The sequence below is a fragment of the Marmota marmota genome, unplaced genomic scaffold (assembly GCF_001458135.2).
Source record: "Marmota marmota marmota unplaced genomic scaffold, marMar, whole genome shotgun sequence".
NCBI classification, from domain to species: domain Eukaryota; kingdom Metazoa; phylum Chordata; class Mammalia; order Rodentia; family Sciuridae; genus Marmota; species Marmota marmota.
This window is the reverse complement of record NW_025999999.1, coordinates 3,199,540-3,224,295: the sequence shown is the minus strand read 5'-3', so window position 1 is coordinate 3,224,295 and position 24,756 is coordinate 3,199,540. Positions and strand designations below refer to the sequence as shown.

Genomic DNA, 24,756 nt, shown 5'->3' with positions numbered 1-24,756 from the left:
TTAAAAAAAAAAAAAAAAAAAAAAAAGAGGAAGCAGAGACAGAATGGAAATCAATGACAATTTGACTATGTTTTTAAGGAAAAGATGTCATCTTTGGTATCTGTTAGTAATGAGAGTTCGCCTTTGTTTTTATTTTATTTTTTAATTTTTTAATTTTTTTATTATTAGTTGTTCAAAACATTACAGAGCTCTTGACATATCATATTTCATACATTTGATTCAAGCAGATTATGAACTCCCATTTTTACCCCATATACATATTGCAGATTCACATCGGTTACACATCTACTTTTTACATACTGCCATACTAGTGTCTGTTGTATGCTGCTGCCTTTCCTATCCTCTACTATCCCTCCTCCCCTCCCCTTCCCTCCCCTCCCATTTTCGCCTTTGTTTTTAGAGAAACTCCAGTTTCTCTGAAGAGGCAGTGTCCTTGATGGTTGTTGTGGGTTGTGTTCGTCCTATCCATTTTGAATCCTAGGCTGGATTTTCTTTAATTTTGCTTACATGTCTAATTAGGAAATGAATATTGATTCTCATGAATTTACTGGTCACTGTAGGAAATATGATTGTTCTAGATTATATCCAGTGGAAAGCTACTGAACTAATAGAATTAAACATTGTATTTAGAGTTACTTTTATTAGGGATAGAAATGATCACACACATAAGTATGTAAGGGGTCCTTCTGCCTTAGCTTCCCAGATAAAATAACAAAGGTACATTTTAAGGATGTTATTGGGAAATGGTACTTCCCAGCTGTTAATGCCCTTTGTTCTCTTTTCCTCTGAACAGGTCACTGCAAATGACCTTCAGGAAAATATCACGAAGTTAAACAATGGGATGGCTTTTATGATCAAACACTCCCAGAAACTTTTTAAGGTAGGTAAGGGATGGCATTTGGTTGGTAATAGGACAAGGAAGATGGAGCAAAGTTGAATCTTAGATAAAAAAGAAAAAGTGGGCTCCTGGAAGAGAAGAGTCCTGACTGGCACTGTAAGCCAGAGTGGACAATGGAAAACCCTCCCAGGTGGGAGGAATGGGAGGCCCAGAGGTTCCAGTCCTGGGGTAATTGGCTCCACCCTTGGAATCATCCTGCTTTTTTTCCTGAAAGGCAGCACATGCTGGCAGCTGTGCAGTTTTATCCTGCCTGCTTCCTGCCAGTGGGATTTTGAGGGTCTGACAGCCCCCTTTCATTTTGTACTCTTTGTCCCTTTCAGTCCAAACAGGCAGTGTTTCTGCCAACATAATTTTCTCAAGAACTTTGTGGGTCTTCTGTGGATTGCAGTGGGGTTCATTCTGTTAGACAAAAGCCACATATACAAATCTTTTGAAGATAAATCCTCTACCTTGGTCTCCTGCTGCTAAGGCCGAGGGACAATCCCTTTAAGCTTCCTAAAGGCCCTCTGGTTCATTGAGAGGGTCTGGGAGGCACACTCTTCCTCTCTTGAAAGAGCCCTTTGTGTGACTGAATACCCTGACCTTTTCATGTTTCTAAGGTTTTAGCAAAAGATTGCATAGTCACATGCTTGGTCTTTAGAATATACCTACTCGATAGTGAATCTCTTAATTTTTTGTGTCTTTTGCCATCTGGAGAAGCCAAGAATTTCTAAGATCATCCGGTTCTGATTCCTTTTTTCTTATGGTAAAATACTTATCATCTTAACATTCTTCTTTTTATTATTATATTTTGGTACTGGGGATTTAACCCAGGGGCATTTACCACTGAGCTACACATTTCCCAGTCCTTTTTATTTTTTTGAGACAGGGTCTCACTAAGTTGCCTAGGGCCTTGCTAAGTTGCTGAGGCTGGCCTCAAACTTGTGATCCTTCTGCCTTAGCTTCCCAAATTTCTGGGATTACAGGAATGCACCAACATTTATTTATTTATTTTTGAGGTGGAGTCTCACTGTGTTGCTCAGGCTGGTCTTCTGTGTTGAAGCGTACTCCTGAGTAGCTAAGACTTTAGGCCTAGGCCACCACATCCAGCTCATTTTAACTGTTGTTAAGTGTACAGTTCTTTGGCATTACGTATATTCACATTGTTGTGCAACCATCATTTTGGAGAATATGTTTCCTCCTTTTTAAATGAATATCATTAGAGATTCAGCACTCTTTATCTTGCAAAATTGGAACTCAATACTCATTAAACAATAACTCCTCATTCTTCCTCCCCTTAGCCCTGTCAACCACCATTCTACTTTATCTCTGAATTTGACTTTTTAAAGTACTTTATGTAAGTGGAATCATACAATATTTGTCTGTGATTGTTTTATTTCAAGTAGCATAATGTTTTCAAAGTTTATTATGTTATAGCATGTGTCAGAATTTGCTTCTTATTGTTCTTTCTTCTTTTTCTTCTCTTTCTTTTACAGAGCTGGGGATGAGCTATATACCCCCAACCCTTTTTATATTTTATTTTAAGGCAGGGACAAGTTAAGCCTCTAACTTGGGCTTCTTCTGCCTCAGCCTCCTGAGGAGCTTGGATTATAGCTGTGTGCCACCACACTCAGCTTCTTTTTGTGTTTAATGCTAATTTTTAAAAATTGTGGTAAAATATATGTTGAGTATCCTTTATGTGAAATGCTTGGGACTAGAAGGGTTTTGGATTTTGGAATATTTGCAAATACAGAATGAGATATGTTGGAGATGGGACTAAAATTTAAATATGAAATTCATTTATATTTCATATATACCTTATACATATAATCTGGAGGTAATTTTATGCAATGTCTTTAAAGCACCTGTGTTTTGATTGAAACATAACACAAGGCCAAGTATAGAATTTTCCTTGTATTATCATGTCATTACTCAAAAAGTTTCAGATTTTTGTAGCATTTTGGATTTTGACTTTTCAGATTAAGATGCTCAACCTCTATACAAAACATAAAATTGATCGTCTTAAGGGTTTTTTTTCTTTTAACTTTTTTAAAAAATATTTTTTAGTTGTAGTTGGATACAATATTGTTAATTAATTAATTTATTTTTATGTGGTGCTGAGGATCGAATCCAGGGCCTTGCCCATGCTAGGNTAGAGACAGGGTCTCACTGAGTTACTGAGGGCCTTTATGTTGCTAAGGCTGGCTTTGAACTGGTGATCCCCCTGCCTCAGCCTCCCTGGGATTTCAGGTGTGCACCATTCACCCAGCCTTACTGTTTCTTTTTGTAAAAACAAAGTAAATGTACATACATGTTTATGTTCTTATTTCCCCTTCTTTCTTACACATATACTGTTCTGTGCCTTTTCTCACTCAGTAGATCCTGGAAATTCCTCCATACGCTTCATAAAGCCATTCAGCTTGTCTCCCTCCCTTTTTTCTCTTCCTTTTCTTTTCATTCTTCTCTCTCTTTTTCTATCTTCTCTGTCTCTTTTCTTATTTAATGACTGCATAGTAGCACATTATATGGATTTATGAAAATTCACCAACTATTAATGAACATTTAGGTTGTATCTAATCTTTCTGTTGTTGTTGTTTCAGTTTTGGGGATTAAACTCAGGTCCTCACATATGCTAGGCAAGCAGCTACCAGTGAATGCATTCCTACCCTTTTTATTTTTTTTATTTTGAGACAGGGTCTCTCCTAAGTTGCTGAGGCTGGCCTGGAACTTTTGATCCTCCTGACTCAGCCACTACAGTCTATGGGAGTCCAGGGGTGTGCTGCCAGACCCTACGTGTGTCCAATCATTCAGTTAATCTTTTATTTTAATGTTTTATTTTTTAGTTGTATTTGGACACAATACTTTTATAATATTTATTTATTTTTATGTGGTGCTTAGGATCGAACTCACAGCCTTGCACATGCTGGGCGAATGCTCTACCCCTGAGCCATGACCCCATTTCCCATTTGATTAATCTTTATGTTTCTGGAGTTACATCTTCAGGATAGATTCTCAGAAGTGAGATTCTGGGACAATGGGTAAATGCAAATGTAATTTTATTAGATATTGTAGTATTCTTCTCTATAGTGATTATATTAGTTTACATTTAATAAAATAGTGGTTGTAATAAAACACTTCTACCTGGACTGTAAACGGGGTATTTGTTACAGAATTCTATTCTATAGTAATCCTGAATGGTATTTTCTATACATGATTCCAAAATGTGATCCAGAGACCACTTGCAATTTGTCAGGATTTGGGAGATTTTTTTTTTTTTTTGGTCAAATATAAGCATTTTTTATAAATGTTTATATGTTTGTTTCTGGCTCACTTGAGTGTATTCTTGCCATATTTGATTTTTAAAACAGCAACAACTACATCAGTGTCTTTTCATAGTTTCCCCATCAATTTTACTGAGGGGTCTCTTCAGTTGCAAGAGAAAGGAAGCTGCGGAATAAGGCATTTTGTGCCATCTTTGGCCTTTCCAAAGTCATCTAACAGATAATTTTGAGAACCACTGTCTTTTTGTGGACTTGAAAGAATTTTAGGTCCTACTAACCTCTTGGTCCTGGTATTCTTTTGTCTTCTTCCCAGGCTCCTGCTTACATTCGGGAATGTGCAAGATTACACTATTTGGGCTCCAGAACCCATGCATCAAAGGTAAGATAGGAAACTGCTCTTTGAGTTAAGATTAGTGGAGTTTTTTTTTTTTTTTTTTTTTTTTTTTTTAAAGCATGAAATTAAAGTAAAGCTGTGCAAAATAAAAATATTATTTTAATGTCATAGCTTAAAGTTATTTAGTCATTGGGCTGGGGATGTGGCTCAAGCGGTAGTGTGCTCGCCTGGCATGCATGCGGCCCGGGTTCGATCCTCAGCACCACATAAAAACAAGGATGTTGTGTCCGCCGAGAACTAAAAAATAAATATTAAAATTCTCTCTCTCTCTATCCCTCTCTCTCTCTCTCTCTTTAAAAAAAAAAAGTTATTTAGTCATTTCATCACAAAGAGAATGATTGAGTGGAAAGTTACAAATTGAAATAGAAATGTCCCTATGGGCAGTGTTCTTGCCTGCTGTCAGATGTCCTCCGCTGGTGGATGAAAAGGTATCCTCTAAACAAGGGTGATGATGTAGACTGTATGTTTAAAGTTTTTTCATAAAACCAATATGCATTTTTATAGCACATGACATAAACAATCTGTAAATAACAAATGTATTAAATACGTTTTAGTAACAATAGCACAGTTTTATGTAATTTGTTCTTTTATTTTAAAAATTTTTTTTTAGTTTTAAGTGGACACAATATCTTTATTTTATTTTTATGTTGTGCTGAGGATTGAACCCAGTGCCTCATGCATGCTAGGCGAGCACTCCACCACTGAGCCACAACCCCAGCCCTGTAATTTGTTCTTATTTAGGATCAATGGCATGATAAAACTCTATTCTATCAAATGGCTAAAAGACTTGATAGCACATGAATTTAGGGAAATGTGTGGTGCTTATTGATAGAAGATCACATATGATTATTTAGCTCTAATAGTGGAAAGTTAAAAAAAAACTTCATAATCACTTTTTTTGAGTGTATATGTGTATGGTACTGGGAATTGAACCCAGGGGTGCTCTGCTACTGAGCTATATCCCCAGCCCTTTTTATTTTTTATTTTGAGAGAGAGTCTTGCTAAGTTATTGAGGCTGGTCTTGAACTTGTGATCCTCCTGCCTCAGTCTCCCGAGTTGCTGGGATTATAGATATGTGCCACTCTGGCCACAAGCACTTTTTTATGAATTTTAATTGGTCTTTCTTGGTTAAAAACTTAAAGATGTCATCATATGCTATTATTTTCTGCACTTGATTGTCTTACTCATCGAGCAAATATTGGCGTGACCAGGAAAACAGTATTTGATTTCAAGTAGTGTAATTGGTGTGTAGTTTTTCTTAAAGAGTTGTTGTTTTCATTCCTTTACTGATGCCACACAGTTGTCAAATTAAATTGTCACGTTTGGGAAAGAGCACCAGCCATGAAAGAATGCCCTTATGCTCCAGGGTGGGACTGTCACTTTAGTATCTGGATAACTTCACACTTATAGCTTAATCTATTTTTTCTAATGAGAATGATGGTACTCTGCCTGCTTGCCTTATATGATAGCAGTAAGGATGACTTGAAATGAAAATATGCTTTGAAAATTGAACTTTTGATGGGCTTGGTGGCGTACGTCTGTAATCCAAGTGGCTCTGGAGGCTCAGGCAGGAGGATCGAAAGATTGTGGCCAGCCTCAGCAACTAAGCAAGGCCCTAAGCAATTTAGTGAGACAATATCTCAAAATAAAAAATAGAAAGAGCTTGAGATGTGAATCAGTGGTAATGTGCCTCTGGGTTCAATACCAAAACAGAAAAAAGAAAAAGAAAAGGAAAAAAAATTGATAATTCTTGGTGGTAATATTCTAAATATATTAGGTTCTCTGACAGGTTATAGGAGGATGATTAATATAACCTTTATTAATAGGTCCCTTATCTGATAATTGTGTTAAGATTTTTCTTGTTCCGGAGTATAAAAATAGATGATATTTCCACTCTCCCTTTATTATGTTCTAGGTTTTTGTGGGAATCCAACAACAAAGCTGGAAGGATATATTAATTCACTTACCTTTTGAATTTCCTTTAGGATGACCTTGATCTGACAGCTTCATGCCATGCTAAGTCCTTTCAGCTGGCAAAATCTCAGAAACGGAACCGGGTAGATTGCAGCTCTCATCAGGAGGAGACCCAGCAGCGAACAGAAGAGGCGCTGAGAGAGCTCTTCCAGCACGTTCACAGTATGCCAGAATCTGCAAAGAAGAAACAGCTTATTAGACAGGTGCCCAAGGACAGGGGAATAGTGAGGGGTTTTAGGAACATGATCACATTTGTGGAATCACTAGGCAATATTGTTAAAGAATCTCATTTAAGTTTTGACTCTTTTTGAGACAAGCTTTGGCCCTACTAGAGAAAGAAATAAAGGCCCTTGGATTTCTGCAGTTAAATAGGAGGATTCAGAGTGTCTCTACTTTTGGTCATGTGCCAAGTTTTCTTAGAGCCAGCAATTAAAATATAATATTCCAAAGTTTAAACTCTTAACAAATTTTTCTGGCAAATAATTTGACTTTCTGAATCTCAGTTTTTGTTGTTGTTGTTGTTTCTTTGTTTGTTTGCAAAATGGTAATAGTAATATCCGTGTTTCATGGTTGTAAAGATTAGAGATAATGTACATAGAATGGCACAGTATAAATGGTAACTCTCAACAGTAGAATTGTTTGTAGTTAGAAAAACACTATAAACCAAGGTCCTAGGCTGATTCTAGAAGGTAGGAATCTAGTGTTATCTTTGTTTATTTTGGAGCTATGGGAGCAAAATTAGGTCTTCCATTTGCTACTTTAAGCACTCAAAGCATAGTTTGAGTAAATCCTGACTACTTGGCTACTTTCTTTCTGAGGAAATGTGTTTGTCTCAGTCTCACTTGAATTTTAACTGAACAGTTGGGGTCAGTTTGTTAGTTTGCTGTAAGGTAGCAAATTCCTGACATATCAACTGACAGTTTTGGAGGTTTCAGCCTGTAACTAGTGGCCCTGTTGCTTTTGGGTCAGTGGTGAGGCAGGACATCATGGCAGGGCACATGTGGCAAAACTGTTTGCCCATGGAGGGGAAGCTAAATAAAGAGAAGGGGTCGTGGCTCCACAATTCCCTTGGAGGTCACACCCCCAGTGATCTAAGACTCCTACTAGGCCCTAACTCTTAAAGGTTTTACCACCTCCCAGTAGCACAACTGGCTGGGGACCAAGGCTTTAACACATGGACCTTTGGGGGATATTTCAAATCCAGGCTACAGGAGTCAGCCTCTTAACTTCTAGGACCTTGGAGGAAGAGTCAGTTTTTATATATTTATTTTATTCCTGATCTCAAGTATAGAGCCAGGTATAAACAAGTATTTAGAAAATGTTGAATGGAGCTATTATTAACAATTGATAAAGATCTTTTTGTTTTTTGGCACTGAGGCTTGAACCTAGGGGTGCTTACTAAGCCACATCTCCCTCCTTTTTTTTATATATTTATTTAGAGAAAGGGTCTTGCTGAATTGCTAAATGCCTTGCTAAGTTGCTGAGACTTGCTTTGAACTCGCCATCCTCCTGCCTCGGCCTCCTGAGCTGCTGGGTTTACAGGCATGCACCACTTTGCCCAGCTTGATAAAGATATTTAAGTTTTTGGTCACTCTTTTTGAGATTATTTTGAGATTTAGTAAATTGTCTATGACTGGATTTTTCAGGGTATTGGTTGAGTATTGTTGCAGATTCAATGCCATCTAGTGACTTAATTTTCCATAGAAATTAAAATAGTAGTAGTTTCATATAGGACAGGTGTAGTGGATTCTCTCAAGAGTACTGACAGTTAAAGACAGTACATAGGAAAAGGCATTATTTTTGCTGTTCTTAGAAAAATAGGAAGTTATAGAGAAGGGTAAAAAAAAAAAATCACTCATTTCACCAGTGTTTATATTTTGAACACTTCTTTTAGACTTTTTCCTATGGTATATTTTTATATAGTTATGATCATGTGATAAACTTTTTTTTAATCTCTCTTTTTTTTCACCAAACTGAGCATAAGCATATTTTCATAAATGCTTGCAAACTCCTTCCATTCATTTTAGATACTCCCATACCTTTTTGAAAAAAAAAATCATTTTACTATATATTTTTTCTCTATGATTATTAAAAATAATATGCTCACTGTAGAAACATCAAAACCTCTATAAGAATATAAAGGAAAAAATAAAAGGAACCTATCATATCCAGAGATAACCATTTTGGAGTATTTCTTTCTAGAGTTTTTCTTCCTGAATATATATTTTACATTTCTTTGTTACTTAATATATATTTAGTTTTATATTCTACCCTTTTCCTTTAACTTTATATCACAGACATTTTCTATGTCCATTGAAAGGTTATGAACATTTGAAGTGTTTGCATAATACATCCTATGTAACCTAATTTATGGATAGTTTGTCTACTATTGGACATATTGGGGAAATTAGATTGTTTTTTAGTTTATAAATTTTTTTTTCATAAGTATTTCATTGTGTATCATTTCCTTGAAAAAGTATGACCAAAGGATGTGCAGCATTATTAGTTTTGACTGATATATGTCCCTTCCCTCTTTTTTCCCCCTGAAAAAAAATGTCAGTATTTGTTTGAATAAACTTTTAAATCTGAAATAATTTTAGATTTAGAGAAAAGTTACAAAGTTAATAGAGTGTCCACATACTTTTCACCCAGTTCCATATTATCAAACTAGGAAACTAACATTTAATGTACCACATTTTTGTTAACACTGTAGTCTTTATTCAGATTTTATCAATCTTTTTATTAATGCCCTTTTTCTGTTGTAAGGATCTAATCTAGGGTACCCCTTTGCATTAATACATGTTTACACATGCATACACATTCTCCATTTCTCTTTATTTGAATTTCATTTGTGGAAGAAACCAAATTGTTTATTCCCCAGAGTCTGGATTTTACTGATTGCATCCCTATGGTATTATATAATATATCCAACAGTCCTCTATATTTACTATAAAGTGGTAGTTAGATTTATTTCTGGGGGTTTGATCTGATTCCAATCCAGTTCTTTTCTGATAAGAACACCTTGTAAGTGGTACATACTTCATAATATGCATTTTTAAAAAATATTTATTTTTAATTGTAGTTGGACACAATACTTGTATTTTATTTATTTATTTATTTTTATGTGGTGCTGAGGATCGAACCCAGGGCCTTGCACATGATAGGCAAGCGTTCTACTGCTGAGCCACAACCCCAGCCCATAATATGCATGTTTTAAGAAATATGTATATATTTTTAGTTATAGATGTATCTTTATTTATTTATTTTTATGTGGTGCTGAGGATTGAACCCAGTGCCTCACACTTGCAAGGCAAGTGTTCTACCACTGAGCTATAGCCCCAGACCCCATAATATGCATTTTTAAAAGGATCTGAATACTCCTTGCTAAAGAGCTTCCCAGAACATTTTATCAATTAATGCTTTTCACTGGATGTACAATAATGATAACCATTTTATTGTACCTTTGCCAACATTTATCAGAAATGATGGGTTTTCATGGGTTCCAGTATTTTCAGGAAGAATCCTTACTAGATAACTAGAGGTAACTAAATTTTTGTTTTCTGAGATAATTAATTTTGAAAACTTCTTAGTACCCATATATAAAACAGTCACTTTTTAAACCTCCAGAATCTGAACTGATAAAAACATACAAGTTTACAATTGAGAATTGTAAAAAGTTTAGTTAGAAAGGGCAGAAGAGTAAATTCTTCAGTTAGGCACTATATTAAAACATTAAGACTATACAGTGTCTCATGTCTTCCCTTTTTCCACCTTAGATTTCTCCATACAAAGAACTCATGTTCATAGAATTGGAAGTTTGTGTTCTGATCTGTTATTCTTTGATGTTTAATAACTTAAAAAATTCAGTATGCAACTTATGTTAAATTGAGGACTGCTTTAGGTTGTGCCAATAACTATGTTAAAATGTTTTATGCAAAAATAAAATTTGTTATTTACTAGCAGGAGCTCTTGGGAGAATTCCATAAGCTCTCCAAGTCTCAATGTCCTTATCTGTAAAATAGGGGTAATAGGGGCTGGAGTTGTGGTAGAGCGCTTGCCTGGCATGTGTGAGGCCCTGGATTCGATCCTCAACACCACATATGAATAAATAAAATAAAAGATCCATTGACAACTAAAAAAATATTTTAAAAAATATAGGGATTATAATTCCACATTCAAGGAATAGGAAAAATAGTACTACTCAGAGTAACTTAATATATTTTCATTTCTTTTTTTTTTAATATATATATATTTTTAGGTGTAGATGGACATAACACAATGCCTTTATTTTTATGTGGTGCTGAGGATAGAACCCAGGTCCCGCCCATGCTAGGCAAGCGCTCTACCGCTGAGTCATAATCCCAGCCCTATATTTTTACTTCTTTTTGGAAATATTATTTCTGCTTTTGTTTTTTGTGTGCTGGGGATGGTACCCAGGGCCTTTCACATCTAGGGCCTTACCCATTCTATTTCTATCAATGCGCTGCATTCCGGGCCACCGTTTCTGCCTTTGTAATTTGCTGATGTATACATGCAGACTCATTTATTCCTGGAGTTTTGGGGTATTTACACTAGGAGAATATTAATAAAATGTTCTCTGTATTTTCTTTTAGTTTCAAAAGCAGTCTTTGACTCAGACACCAGGGCGAGAACCTTCCACTCCCCGGGTACAGAAGAGAGCCCGTTCCCGCTCCTTCAGTGGGCTTATTAAGGTAGGTATGCTGTGCTGTCTTTTTCAGTAATGATTGTGAGGAACTATAACAGTCTGACTTTTTCTTACGCATAAATAGGTTTCTTTAGTCCTTGGACTCCTTTAATGGATTAATTTATAAGGGGTAAAGGTAGGATTTGGAAAGGCTTTTATTTTTCAAAACATTTTGCTGTGTTTTAAATCAGAGATGGGGTTCTCTGGTGCAAAAGAAATAAAGGTTCTTCCTTCTCTTCTGGGGCTGAGGACAGAGTTCTCATTCCTGAGCAATGTGGATGGTCTCTTTTGCTTTCTGACCTGCTTTATAGTACACTTCTTTATTCAATTTGATAAACCCATGGAGACAGTGAGGAAGTTGAGAGATTGGGGACATTGTTAGAAAAAATGGATTTCTATTAGGCTAGTGAATTTTTATTACCTCAAATTTTGGTAAACTTATTTTTTTTTTTTTACTGTTGTTGTATTCTCTTTCCTTGTATCAAATTTACTAAAAATCTTACTTTTAGAATGAATGTAAAATATATTTCTGTGCTTTTGCTGCCATGACCTTATTTGCAGATTCAGTTGACAAGTCTTCACAGATGATCTGGACTTGTAGTTGAAAAATATTGCCATAAGGTGGCAGTAGATAACTTGGATATGGGGTTCAAATTTCCATGCATAAACTAAGGCAAGGTTCAGGTTAACTTGAGAGGTATTTTGTGTTCTGTCTTCTTTACTTCCTCCTTTCCAGGGGCTATCATCCCCAGTTCTTTTTGTTTTTTAACTTTTGAGACAGGATCTTTCTAAGTTGTTGAGGGTCTTGCCAAATTGCCCAGGCTGGCCTCAAACTTGAGATCTTCATCTCCTAAATCACTGGGATTATAGGTATGTGCCACCACACCAAGCCCTTTTTATATTTTTCATTTTGAGACAGGGTTGCTGAGGAGGGCCTCCAACTTGGAATCATCCAGCCTCAGCCTCCTGAGCCATTGGAATCATATCAGCGTGCCATCACTCCCAGCCTATTTTTCTTTTAAAAATTGTTTTAACATTATTAAGATATAAAAAATTCAGTAACATTAAGGAACCCTTTGATTATAACTTCAAGTTTATGTTTTAAAAAATGCATACCTTGGGGGCTGGGGATGTGGCTCAAGCGGTATTGTGCTCACCTGGCATGCACGGGGCGCTGGGTTTGATCCTCAGCACCACATAAAAAAATAAAATAAAGATGTTGTTCTACTGAAAACTGAAAAATAAATATTAAAAAAAATTCTCTCTCTTTAAAAAAAAATGCATACTTTGGGCTCGGGTTGTGGCTCAGGGGTAGAGCATTTGCCTCACATGTGTGAGGCAGTGGGCTCAATTCTCAGCACCACATATAAATAAATGAATAAAATAAAAGTCCATCAACAATTAAAAAATATATATTTAAAAAAATCCCTTGTGGTGGGCATGATGGTGCATGCCTGTAATCTCAGCTACTTAGGCTGAGGCAAGAGGATTGAAAGTTCAAGGCCAGCCTGGGGAACTAAGGGAGATACTGTCTCAAGACAAAAAAATTTAAAAAAGGGCAGGGGATGTTTCCTGGTGGTAAACACCCCTGGGTTAAATCCTTAGTAACATCAAAAAACAACAAAACTTGTAATTTTTTCCCCCTTTAAGCTGCAGTGATTAGCAGTTACAGACTGATTTAACCCTAGTTTTTTTGTTGTTGTTGTTGGGGGCAGTAGGGAGAGTGGTACTGGGGATTAAACTCAGGAGCACTCGACCACTGAGCCACATCCCCAGTCCTATTTTGTATTTTATTTGGAGACAGGATCTCACTGATTTGCTTAGTGCCTCACCATTGCCAGGTCTGGTTTTGAACTCATGATCCTCCTGCTTCAGCCTCCAAAGCTGCTGGGATTGTAGGCATGTGCTACTGTGCCGGTTTTAACCCTAATTTTGATTCTTGTTACAATTTGTAAAAGTATAGAATTCACTTTTAATGCTGATCTGCTAGGGCCAGCAGCTTCTGGTATATTGGGCCTTCTTGATGTCAAAGTTTGCTTTCAGTAGAGTGTAAAGTTAACCCATGGAATGGGAGACAATATTTGCAAATTATATACCTGGTTAGGAGTTAATATCCCAAATATATAACAAACATCTATAACTCAACAGCAAAAACCAGCTTCATAGCCAGGTGCAATGGTGCGTGCTTGTAATCCCAGCAGCTCGGAAGTCTGAGGCAGGAGGATCAAGAGTTTAAAGTCAGCCTTAGCAAAAGCAAGGTGCTAAGCAACTGAGTGAGACCCTGTCTCTAAATAAAATACATAATAGGGCTGGGGATGAGGGAATGTGTGTAGTCATTAATGATATAGAATTTCTGTTCAAGAGGATGAAAAAGTTGTGAATGGTGGGTTAATGGTTGGACAACACTGAATGTACTTCATACCACCATGTTTCTTTGACTGAAGTTAGATGCTATAGTTTTCTATCTTTGTGAGTTAGCTTTAGGTGCATTGCTAATTGTTGCTGGAAATGTAAATATAGTATTCTCTTAGCAGCTGCCCACTTCTTTACTATAAGAGAATTTAGAACTTTATAAAGAGCTTATAATTCTATCAGGATAAAACATTTAAAACATAGTGTTAACAAATTTTTATAAATTAGAGAGCCAGAGTGTTTTTTTTTTTTTTAATTTTAATATTTATTTTTTAGTTTTTGGCGGACACAACATCTTCGTTTGTATGTGGTGCTGAGGATCGAACCTGGGCCGCACACATGCCAGGCGAGCGCGCTACCGCTTGAGCCACATCCCCAGCCCCAGAGTGTTTGTTATAAATGAAGAAATTTTTTTTTTTTTTTTTTTGTATCCAGGATTTAACCCAGGGATTTTACCACTGAGCCACATCCCTTTTTAAAGTATTTTTATAGGGCACTGGGTTTGATCTTCAGCACCACATAAAAATAAAATAAAGATATTGTGTCCACCTAAAACTAAAAGATAAATTTTTTAAAAGAGTATTTTTATTTAGAGGCAGGGTCTCATTGAGTTGCTTAGGGCCTCACTAAGTTGCTGAGGCTGGCTTTGAACTAGAGATCCTCCTGCTTCAGCCTCTCCAGCTGCTGGGATTATAAGCATGTGCCACTGTTCCTGGATGTAGCTCAGTGCTATAGCACACCTGGGTTCAATTCCCAGTACACAAAAATAAGTTCCCAAAGACCTGGGTTCTTTTCAGTTCTTCACTTGGTTTTCCATGGCATTGGTTTTGTCCTATAGGTAACTAATCTCAGTGCAGCAGTGTTTAGAGGACATGCTTCCTCATTCAAAGCATATAGTCTGTGTACCAGCATCTTTTTCAAAAGGGCTGCAGTTTGACTGGCTCTATCCTGTTTTCTTTAAAATTAAAAAATAAATTTAAACATTTCTCATCAGCTTAAGGTATAACTGACCCCTGCCCCCCCCCCCAAAAAAAAATCCTGCTCTGATCTTTCTTTTTGTAGAGGGTTTTTTTTTTGTTGTTGTTGTTTGTTTGTTTTTGTGGTGCTAGGGATTGAACCCAGGCCTAGTGCACACAAGGCAAGCACTCTACCAACTGAGCTATATCCCCAGCCCTGATCTTTCTTTTTGGCTAGGATATTTTTCCTCCAGAATGCCTCATGTAAATAATTTAAATAAATTATTACATCAGGCTGTTTTGAATATTGCTGCTGATATTTATAATGTAAAGTTTGATGTTTTAGTTTTGATGTATTCTTTTTTTTTAATGCAGATTTATTATCCAATGGGAAAAAAGAGGAAAGTTTTATCCAAAGATCATAGTATTGTCACCATTAGCTGTTACAGTAGGTTACATGAACTTCCAAGCTGTTCAGAGATGAAAGGGCTTTTAGCTGTGCTTTGAATATCAGTATAGTCATGTGATCTTCTTAAGAAGTACTGTACTCTCTTGTGGCTTTATTAGGAACTCTTAATAGAATTCCTCCAAATTTTCCAGTCCTGTGTGAGGAGATGACAAGGAAGCAAAATCCTATAGACCAGTCTCCATATCCTGTTATGGGGAGGGGAGGGGACTCTTGACAGCTGCTAGAGATAACACATCTTTGGGGAGAAAACTATACTGGTATGTAACAGGCATTTCTTTTATGGTTTTAGAGGCACACTGCAGTTTGCTTGTGGTCTGTGATTTAAGTGAACTATAAAGTTTCTTCTAATGTCAGCCCTTTTAAATGTGGAGGAAAAGTGTTCACTTAAAGAAGAGCAGTGATTTCAGGTGTTTTGATATGTTTTGGTTTCCCTTTTATGAGAGAGCCTGGGAGGATCTTTGAAGAAGTTAACAGAATAATGAGTTTTTTTTTTTTTTAATGATAGGAAATGTAGTTTAAAGGCCAAGATAGCTACAATAAATGTTTGTAAATTAATTATTTTCTTTTCCTAAATCAGCGCAAAGTCCTGGGAAATCAGATGATGTCAGAAAAAAAAAACAAGTACTCTTCACGAGAATCTGTGGCTGTGGATGAATTGAAGAGAGACAGCAAAGAGAACCTAAACTTAGTAAGATGCTATTTTGTGTACTTTCTCTCTGTATGTGCACATTTGTAGAGAGCTTGTGTTTTTTTTTCCTTCTTTTTCTTTGGTTGTTTGGATCTCACTATGTTGTTGAGGCTGGCCTTGAACTCATAATTGTCCTGTTTCAGCCTCCTCAATAACTAGGGTTATAGGCACACACCAACCATGACAAACTTATGTTTGGAAAAAAATTGATATACAGTCATTTGTTTTACTGTGTTACTCTGGGCCATTCAGTTATGCTTTTTTTCAATTAATTCTTTCATATGCTGATATTGTCTTTCTATAGTTTTTAAGATCATTCAGCAAACATATTTTTTTAAAAATATTTTTTAGTTGTCAATGGATCTTTACTTTATTTACTTATTTTTTTGTGTGGTACTGAGGATTGAACCCAGTGCCTCACACATGCTAGACAAATACTCTACCACTGAGCTACAACCCCAGCTCTCAGTAAGCATATTTTAAGTTCAAGAAGACTATAACTATTCACAAGCACTAAGTGACCAATATGGTGCAGCAGTTCCGTAATCAAGTGTTGAGAGATTCCACAAGGCAGGTAACATTTGAGCCAGGCCTCCTTGGCTGTGCATTACCTGTGGGATAGTCCTTCAGGGTGTCCCTAACCTGGCTGCTTCATTAAGCTACCAGTAAATCAGTTAAGATTAATGAGATGCAAATCATCAGTCTCAGTAAAACTCTTCACATTGAAATTGAATGTAAATAATTCCTCTGTTAGCTGGGAATGATGGCACATGCCTGTAATTCTAGCCACTCAGGAGGCTGAGGTAGGAGGCTTGCAAGTTCAAAGCCAGCCTCAGCAGCTCAGCAAGGCCCTACACAACTTAATGAGACATATCTCAAAATAAAAAAAGGGCTGGGGCTGTGGCTCAGTGATAAATCCCCAGAACTGGGGGAAAAAATATTCTGTTAGTAAAGTGTATCTATAAGCACTGACACTAGAACATTCAAACCTTCATAAAATTTTCTTGTTTCAGGTATTTTCTGGCTCTCCAGCTATTATGATGACTCCAACAAAATTGAAATGGTCTGAGGGAAAGAAAGAGGGGAAAAAAGGTACTAATTGTACTTATTGTCTGTTCTTGCTGAATGTACCTATTTAGTCAAATGGCAGTTTTTGAATTCCCAGGGGTGGTATATTTGGAGATAGGTGAAATGTGAAAATGACAAGGCCAGGTCCTTGTGTTGAATTCTTTCATGAGATGGGTATGCTACTCAGTACTGCCCCAGATGCCAAGAGGTAGAGCTTCAAACAGATCTACCTCGTCCCTGCCTGCTTGGACCGACAGGACATATGTATAAGTTACCTTAAGAATATTTGTTAAGCAACTTTAAAAAAAAAGTGTGAGTGATTCATGAGACCAACAACAAGTGCTTGGTGCATGCTGATGGAATGGTTATGTCCCTTTTCTGTGTAGTTGTCAGCCTTGATCAGCAAAACTTGTCCGATGTTATAGGACTCTGAAAATTGTATACCACATGTTTTTTGAGGCTGTTTAGTCCTGAAAGGATTGTTTAATGGTGAGACTGCTGATTGTTCTAGGTTCTTCTGGCAACTGCTGTGCTTTTCTCTGAAAGAGTTGGTAGTTCACTGGAAAGACTGTGATTTGTGTTGGTCCTTATTTGAGTCCTCATTCCTCTGACCAAGGAAAACCACTCATTCTCTCTGAACTCCAATTTTCTCCTCTGAAAATGAGGATAATACAGGTGTAGCATCCTTAATTTAAATTTAGAAAGCTGAAGTCAGCCTTCAAAATCTGAAATTATCCCCAAGCAGTTTTAAAAATTTTTTTTTAGTTGTTGATGGATCTTTATTTTATTTATATGCGGTGCTGAGACTCAAAACCAGTTAGTTTTTCACACATGCTTACCCCTGAGCCATAACCTCAGCATTTTGACTTTTATTTTTATTTTTTATTTTGGTCCTGGAGCACACTGAAGCACATCCCCAGCCCTTTTTTGTATTTTAGAGACAGGGTCTCACTGAGTTACTTAGGGCCTTGCTGAATTGCTGAGGCTGGCTTTGAACTTGCAATCCTCCTGCCTCAGCCTCCCAAGCTACTGGGATTACAGATGTGTGCCACCATGCCCAGTGTGCATTCTGACTTTTAGAGTTTTGGATTAGGGATATTCAACTGATAAAATCTGAAAATCCCCCAAGTCTGAAACTTCTGGTTCCAAGAATTTTGGATAAGGGATATTTATCCTGTAGTTAGACCTACTTGACAGATTTATCATGAGACTCAATTGAAATAATATTTTTAGAAGTACATTATAATTATTAAGGCCTTATTATTACTAAGTTGTAATAGTTGTTACTGAGGAAAACCAGATGAGAGCTGGCCTGGTTATATATAGATGATCTCTAGCTTAACATGCTTGTTTTACTACTGAGACATGAGCATAATTACTGTTTGAGACATCAGAAGTAGGAAGAGAACAAAAGCCCAATCCTTGTGGATTAATCTTCATTCTTATCTAGAAAATTAGATTTCACTATAGTCTTCTTATCTTTGAATGAATTATCTGAGCTCATGTTTCTTTCCTTCTTGCTTCTGACTTTGGGGCAAGGGCTGTCTGACTGAGGCAAGAACAGCGTTTGAGTTATTTATGTCTAAATATTTCTATCTGTATGTCCATGAGTCAAAACCAAGTATAAGTTATTTTTGAAGGATATGTTGTTTTGTATCTATTACAACTTTAGTTGCTATCATTTTTGAAGATAAGCAGGAAATAATAAGTCTTTCTATCTTGAGAACTCTGTTTTGGAAAGAAAGAAATGAATTTAACAAATCAGCCAGTTTACTATTTTATTGAGGAGTTTTAGAGCAGGGGTTTTTGACCTCTTGTCTGTGGCCTTCCTAAGGGGTCTAATAAAGTCCCTGGCATTATTGTTGCACTCTTTTATGTGAGTTAATGTGTGCATTTTTCTTGGGGAGAGAACCTATAGTTTTTGTTAGATTCTCAAAAATGATAGTGGTTCAGAAAGATATAGATGCACAGAAAATGAATGACCTTCAGGCCAGGCATTATCACTCTATCCTGTCTCTGGTCACTTCCTCTGTCCTTTCTTGCTATTATGGTGCTAGCTATTCTTGTTTTCCTCTTTTTTTCTTTAATTTTCTTTTGTCTGTAGTAGCTTACTGTCATCTTCCTAGCCCTCGTCTTCTTCTCTTGTTGTTTTAAAAAATCTGTCTTCTCTGCTCTTCTCTCCTCTTGTTTTTTTTTTCCTCCTCTTAATAGCTTGGTTTGCTTCTCCAGCCCAGTTCTGTGCTCTGTTGACTATGCTCAAACCAGCATCTCCAGGTCTAAACTTTGTTTTAGTCTCCAAGTCTGCAATCCAAGAGCCTGCAGTGTGTTTCTTTAACATAACAATGAACACAGTCCTAAGTTTGTTTGTTTTGGTACTGATGTTTATAAAAATAACAAATGTTCTTTGAAGAAGATAATGCAGTTTTATTAGCACCATCAATAACATAATCCCCAAAGACTTCTATTTAGCAAAGGGTTTCTCAGCCTTGGTACTATTGTCATTTTGGGTCACTTAATTTTTTGTTGTGGGGCTTCCCTGTGCATTGTATGATGTTCAACAGCATCTCTGGCTTCTACCCACTAGATACTAGTTATGACAACCAAAATGCCTTCAAGACATTACTAAATGTCTCTTGAGGGGGAAAAGTCACCCCCAAATGGGAACAACTGATTTAGCCTGTATTTATTAATGGAATTAAAAAATAATGTTATTTTTCAGTAGTCACAATCTTACCTGTTCTTTAAGGTTCAGCTTGAAACCCCAGATCCTCTTTGAAACCTTCTCTGTCTAACCCAGCCAGATAGAATTACTTTTTTCCTTTGAACTCTGATGCTACTAAACTGGAAACTGTGTGATTTGTGGTTATTCACTTTACATGTGTTGTCTTATTTCTATCTGGTTTCTTTTCTGGGAGACAAGGGTCAGACTTCAGTATTTGTGGCCTCTGTCTTCTGTTATTCTCTGTTTCGCAATGATGACAGTGCCTTGTTCTATTAAGTGTTCAGCACACACTCACTAATAAGAGGGGCAGAGGTGTGAGAGCTTGAGCTCTGTATTCATTTAATGCTTGGGTCCAGTCCCCTGCTTTGCCGCTTAATAGCTGTATGTCCTAGGTCAAATCACTGGTGTAGGTTGCAGATCTTTCATCTGTAAAATGGCAGGATCATTGTTTCATGTGCAGTTAGTTTTGAGGAGAAATGAGAAAAATGCACATAAAGAACTTAGAGCAGCACCCAGCATTAAATATGTACCTACTAAGTGGTACATGTGAGTGCCATTAAGATGACTTAATGAACTAGGATTAGGTCAAACAGACAGGTGATGTTTACTTGGTAGAGAATCAAGTTTTCAATTAAATTCTTTAACTTTCAGTTTGTATAATGTGTTTAGTATAGATTCCCATAGCTTTTGGGTGGGATGTTTGTAAAATGAAATATTTATACATGTGTCTAATGCTGTTGTTTTCCTTCAACCTAGGATTCCTCTGAAGAATCTCCAGTCATCCACCCAGAATTTTCTCTTTAGTGGGCCAGTTTCTTTTTTGTTTTTTAATGCACACAATGAAGCTGGACTTGCAGCTAGCTTGCTGCATTTTGAATTGAGAAAGCCAACTAACACTGTGACCTGACTGACACTCTAATCCTACTCACTGGATGATGCTGGCAAGCTGTGCCTCCTGAGGGAGCAAGCTGTTCTCCCTTGCTTTCTCTTTTTAATATTATGGGGAAACCACTAACCAGCCACCTGGCTTATACAGTGTAGCAAATGAACAGAACCAGGTGGTGTGTTTAGGCAGGTTCTGTTTTAAAAAACCTGAAATTTGTGCTCGACTATCAGTGATTTTTTTTTTTTTTTTTAATTCTAGAGGATTGATGTTATTTTAACTGGGGTTTTACTCTGTTTGACAGTGTTGGGGGATAGTTGTTTGTTATTTACTTATTTGTTGTTTGTTTATTTCTTTGCCTTAAAAGCCATTTTTTTTTTTTTGGAGGGGAGGGGCATTTGTTACCTAAAAGGGCTCTTGATAACCTAAAAGCCTTTCGGTCTTTTTCAGCTTGAGCTTTGGGATAGCTCTTTAACTCAGGATGCTGTATTCCTCGGTATCTTATTTGTGTTCAAGGAATGTATAGCTTTTTTGGAAACTTCTTATTATTCTTGGGTCTAAGATTATAGGATGTTTGACCTGCAGTATTGTAAGCAGAATTCAGAACAACACTGTATTTTAACAGATTTCAATTTTAAACTGTTTTCTCTCTCCCACTCCCTCCCTTCTCTCTCTTTCCTTTCCTTCCCATGTCTTCAGTGATGCAAAAATAATTGTGTAGTTGCTGAGGTTGTCCCCTTCATTCAGCATCCTCTCACCTAAAACATCTCTGATGCCAATGGAATACTTCTGAACCAAATTCTTGTGACTCAAGAATAGTCACTGACAGCTTCCTAGAGGTGTGCTGAATCATTGTATGCAGTGGGAAGCTCTAGAGTGCGCCTAGGAGGGGCTGGCTGGCTGCAGGTGGAGTCCTGTTGACCTTCCCAGGGACCAGGTGTGCAGCTAGATTTTCCTGAGAGCAAGTTGGAATCAGAAGAAAGGAGTGAGCAGCAGTCTCTGTAGAGCCTATAGGATTTTAAGAAGAGACTGTTCTTATTTGGAAGCAGTTGTAGCTTTTCCCCAGTCCTCAAGAGCAGATGCTGCACTTCTCCTCTCCTTATCAAAGGGGCCATGGGGAGAAATTTGGAGATGGGGCTGGAACTTTTGCCTTTTGGGTTGTGTATGTTCACATATGTTTGAGGTGAGCAATGACATGACTTTAGTCTTGTATGAAATATTAACTGTGTGGCAAACAGCATGTGGCAGGTGAGAATGTTCAGGTGTGTGCCTGACTGTGTTAAGCTACATAACCATCCCCACCCTGTGTGCTGGACCCATGTCAGGCCACTGTAGGGAAGCAGATGCCCAGCAAAATATGGTTTGCTGACCTACTTTTACATGATTGAAAATGCTGCATTATTGCCGAAACAAAAGATGATTCTAGGCAGCAGAGTTTGGCTTTGTGTCTGACTCTTGGTCCTCTCTTCCATACTAAACTGTTTCTTTTGCTGTTGTAACAGCAATAGTGAAGAAAGTGTAAAATTCGGCCTTTAGGACTAATAGACTTAAGGACAGTAGATGCGTGGGAGTGTTAACCCCTTAAAAGCCCCTTTCTCTGGAGCAGTTTTAGGTCATTGTTAAAAATATTAGCAAATTCAACTGTATAGGTTTCTATTTGAATTCTTTTCTTAAAAGTTGCATTTATCTAAAATATTATTATCTGGTTACTTTACTTCTTTCTCTTATTAAGAAAAAACAGTTTCTTACCCCAGATACTCAGAGACTCCTTTTGGTATCACTAAATCAAAGTAGTGTTCTTTGTTAATTCTGTACTACCTTTCTTTATTCCTTTAAGTGTATTTCATCCTGGAGTAGGGTGGCAGTCTTAAACATAAGTCTGGCATCAGGTAGAGCAGAGCAGTGACCAGATACCTCCTTGTCACCTGTTAGTTCTATGCTCAGTTTAAGAGAGGTGGTTGACACTTAAGAGATGCTATTTGGATAAATGGAATCAGTAACCCAGGGTAGTGTTCTGGCGCGAGGATGGTGAGAGATGTTTACCACATGCACATGCTTTTATATAGCTAGTTCCCTGGAACAGTTTATGTGTATTTGGGTCTGTTTTTTGCTTATTTATTGATTATACTTTCACTTACTTTAAAGGTATTATAGCCATTTTTTTTAATAGAAGCTGTGATCCAGTTGGAAACCACATTTGAGGAGTAAGCAGTATAACCTTTTACCTTATAATATGTAACTATTCTGATCCTATGGAATCTTATAGAAAACAGAAAAAAAACCTTCCTCATTGCCATGGAAGGTTGCTATCTCCCTTCTGATGTGGTGGGCAGATATTTTTGAGCCAGTATTAGTTAATTTTTTAACCTATAGGATGTTTTTTAAATCGGTTTTGTTTGTGTTTATTTTTCATGTTGGAACAGTCTCTTTGGATGTGTCTCTTCTTGTGGCTTTTAAAGTTTCTTTCTGTGGTCAGCTGCCATGGGTTTTACGTGATGTCAGTATGGGGTGGTGTATATGTGCCAAGGGTGTGCAAGCATGAAAACACAGACCGCTTCCTTGATTCAGTTCTGTGCTGGAGGAGCTCCACTGGCTGAATTAGCGGGAGCCACAGGCACTGAGTTTCCAGCCTTTTACAGTAATGGACTTTTGTACTGGGAATAGTGATTTGGTTTGAAAAACTCCACTGCAACAGTTGAAGGAGGATCAGACCTCTTTCAGCTTGAGTGTCAACAAGAGGAGCAGGTAACGAATCATAAGTGAACCAGTTGACCTTCCACAAAGGAGAGCTGTTTACCTGAAATGGCCACCAAGAGATAAGAATGACCAGGGGAGCCCTATGGGAAATGAGGCAATACAGGGCTGGGAACTGTGGGGACCACTGGATGCTTCATAGGTGACTGTTTTGTTGACCTCCAGGGAGGCCAGTTGATCCTGGAGTCAGAACAGAGCCATTCTTCCCACCTGAGCAGGAGTTTTGGTCAGCTTCCCTCACAGGAGTCTGCGGTAGCACACGGTTTAAAATCCTGCTTTCTTGGGAAACTTGTGGTCGTCGGGGCTGTGCCCCACAGTTTGGCCACGGGACCATGCCACATGGGAGGCATCTTTGGGATCCATGGTCTCTAGACTCTATCTGCTTCCTTGCTCCTTCCAGGGCCCCACACAGAGGGTGGAAGCTGATGGCCCCCTTTCAGAGTTCTCACCTGCATAGAACTTCTTTCCCCAGCAGAGATCGTCCCTTTCCTCCTCTGCCCTGAAACTTTTGTACTGAAGGAGAGGACCTAGATCGAAAATTGGACACCAGCAGGACATTGCAAATTTTGGGGGCAGATTTGGGTTCCTATGGTGTACAAACTCTTGAACCAGTGGTAATTAGTCCCATGGCAAACTCAACTGTAGAAAGCTGGCCTTCCAGACAGCTAATGCTGAGATCTTGATGGAGGAGGGCTAGTGAGAAGGTAGAACATAAATAGCCCCAGTGCTTGGGTTACCATGGAAACCGGAGTGTGTGAGGCCACAGCCTGAGCCAAAGAGCCATTGAACATGCCCCTTACATATTTAGGGACCAGCAGAACCTGCTGGGAAAAACATTCCCTCACCCCAGGGTCCTGTCTTCCTAGCAAGGGTTGTCTATGCACTAAGAACCTGCTCAACAACCGAAGCAAGGTTTCTTAAGAGAGAAAGTTTCACCATTTTTTATTCATTCTTATTTACTATATATATATGTATGTGTAATTATAAAGAAACAATCATATGCATTGTCTTTTCTATTTATGTAATATTCTGAAATTAAATTTCTTTTGTTTCATATCCATAGACTTTGACTGGTCTCTTAGTTCACATCATTGGGTTATTTTGAAAAGAGAGGTTGCCTCTGAATCTATGGAACAGATTTAAGAAAGGCTCTTCTTAGGCTGAGGTTGTGGCTCAGTGGTAGAGCCCTGGGTTCAATCCTTAGCACCACTTTAAAAAAATAAATAAAATAAAGGTCCCAAGTATAATGTGTCCAACTATAACTAAAAAATAAATATTAAAAAAAAAAAAGACTCCTCTGACCATTGTGGTGGCACATAGCCTACAATCCCAGTGACTCAGGAGACTGAGGCAGGAGGACTATAAATTTAGGGCAGCCTCAGCAACTTAGCGAGGCCCTAACTCCTGGGAGTGTAGCTCAGTGGTAGAACATCTTGGATCAATCCTCAGTGCTGATAGATAAATAAATAAATATATATTTCTTTTTGGCTTGTTTTTCAGCTGGGTGGGTAGATCAGGGGTAGTTGGACTTGGGAGCAGATAAGAAATGCAAGACACTGGGCTGCTGAACCTC

At 37.6% G+C, this 24,756-nt stretch overlaps 1 protein-coding gene across 3 annotated transcripts in view; it reads left to right on the top strand.

Moving 5' to 3' along the window:
- Window positions 1-24,245, top strand: part of Arhgap19 (Rho GTPase activating protein 19) — a 47,293-nt gene extending 23,048 nt beyond the window's left edge. For all 3 annotated transcript variants that reach the window (XM_015494575.2, XM_048807089.1, XM_048807088.1), the window contains 7 exons: window positions 794-880; window positions 4,472-4,537; window positions 6,538-6,729; window positions 11,140-11,238; window positions 15,646-15,756; window positions 16,770-16,848; window positions 20,303-24,245. In XM_015494575.2, the coding sequence (XP_015350061.1) occupies window positions 794-880; window positions 4,472-4,537; window positions 6,538-6,729; window positions 11,140-11,238; window positions 15,646-15,756; window positions 16,770-16,848; window positions 20,303-20,313 (645 nt within the window). In that variant the 3' untranslated portion in view covers window positions 20,314-24,245. The remainder of the gene's footprint in view (window positions 1-793; window positions 881-4,471; window positions 4,538-6,537; window positions 6,730-11,139; window positions 11,239-15,645; window positions 15,757-16,769; window positions 16,849-20,302) is intronic.
- Window positions 24,246-24,756: the final 511 nt, after the last annotated feature.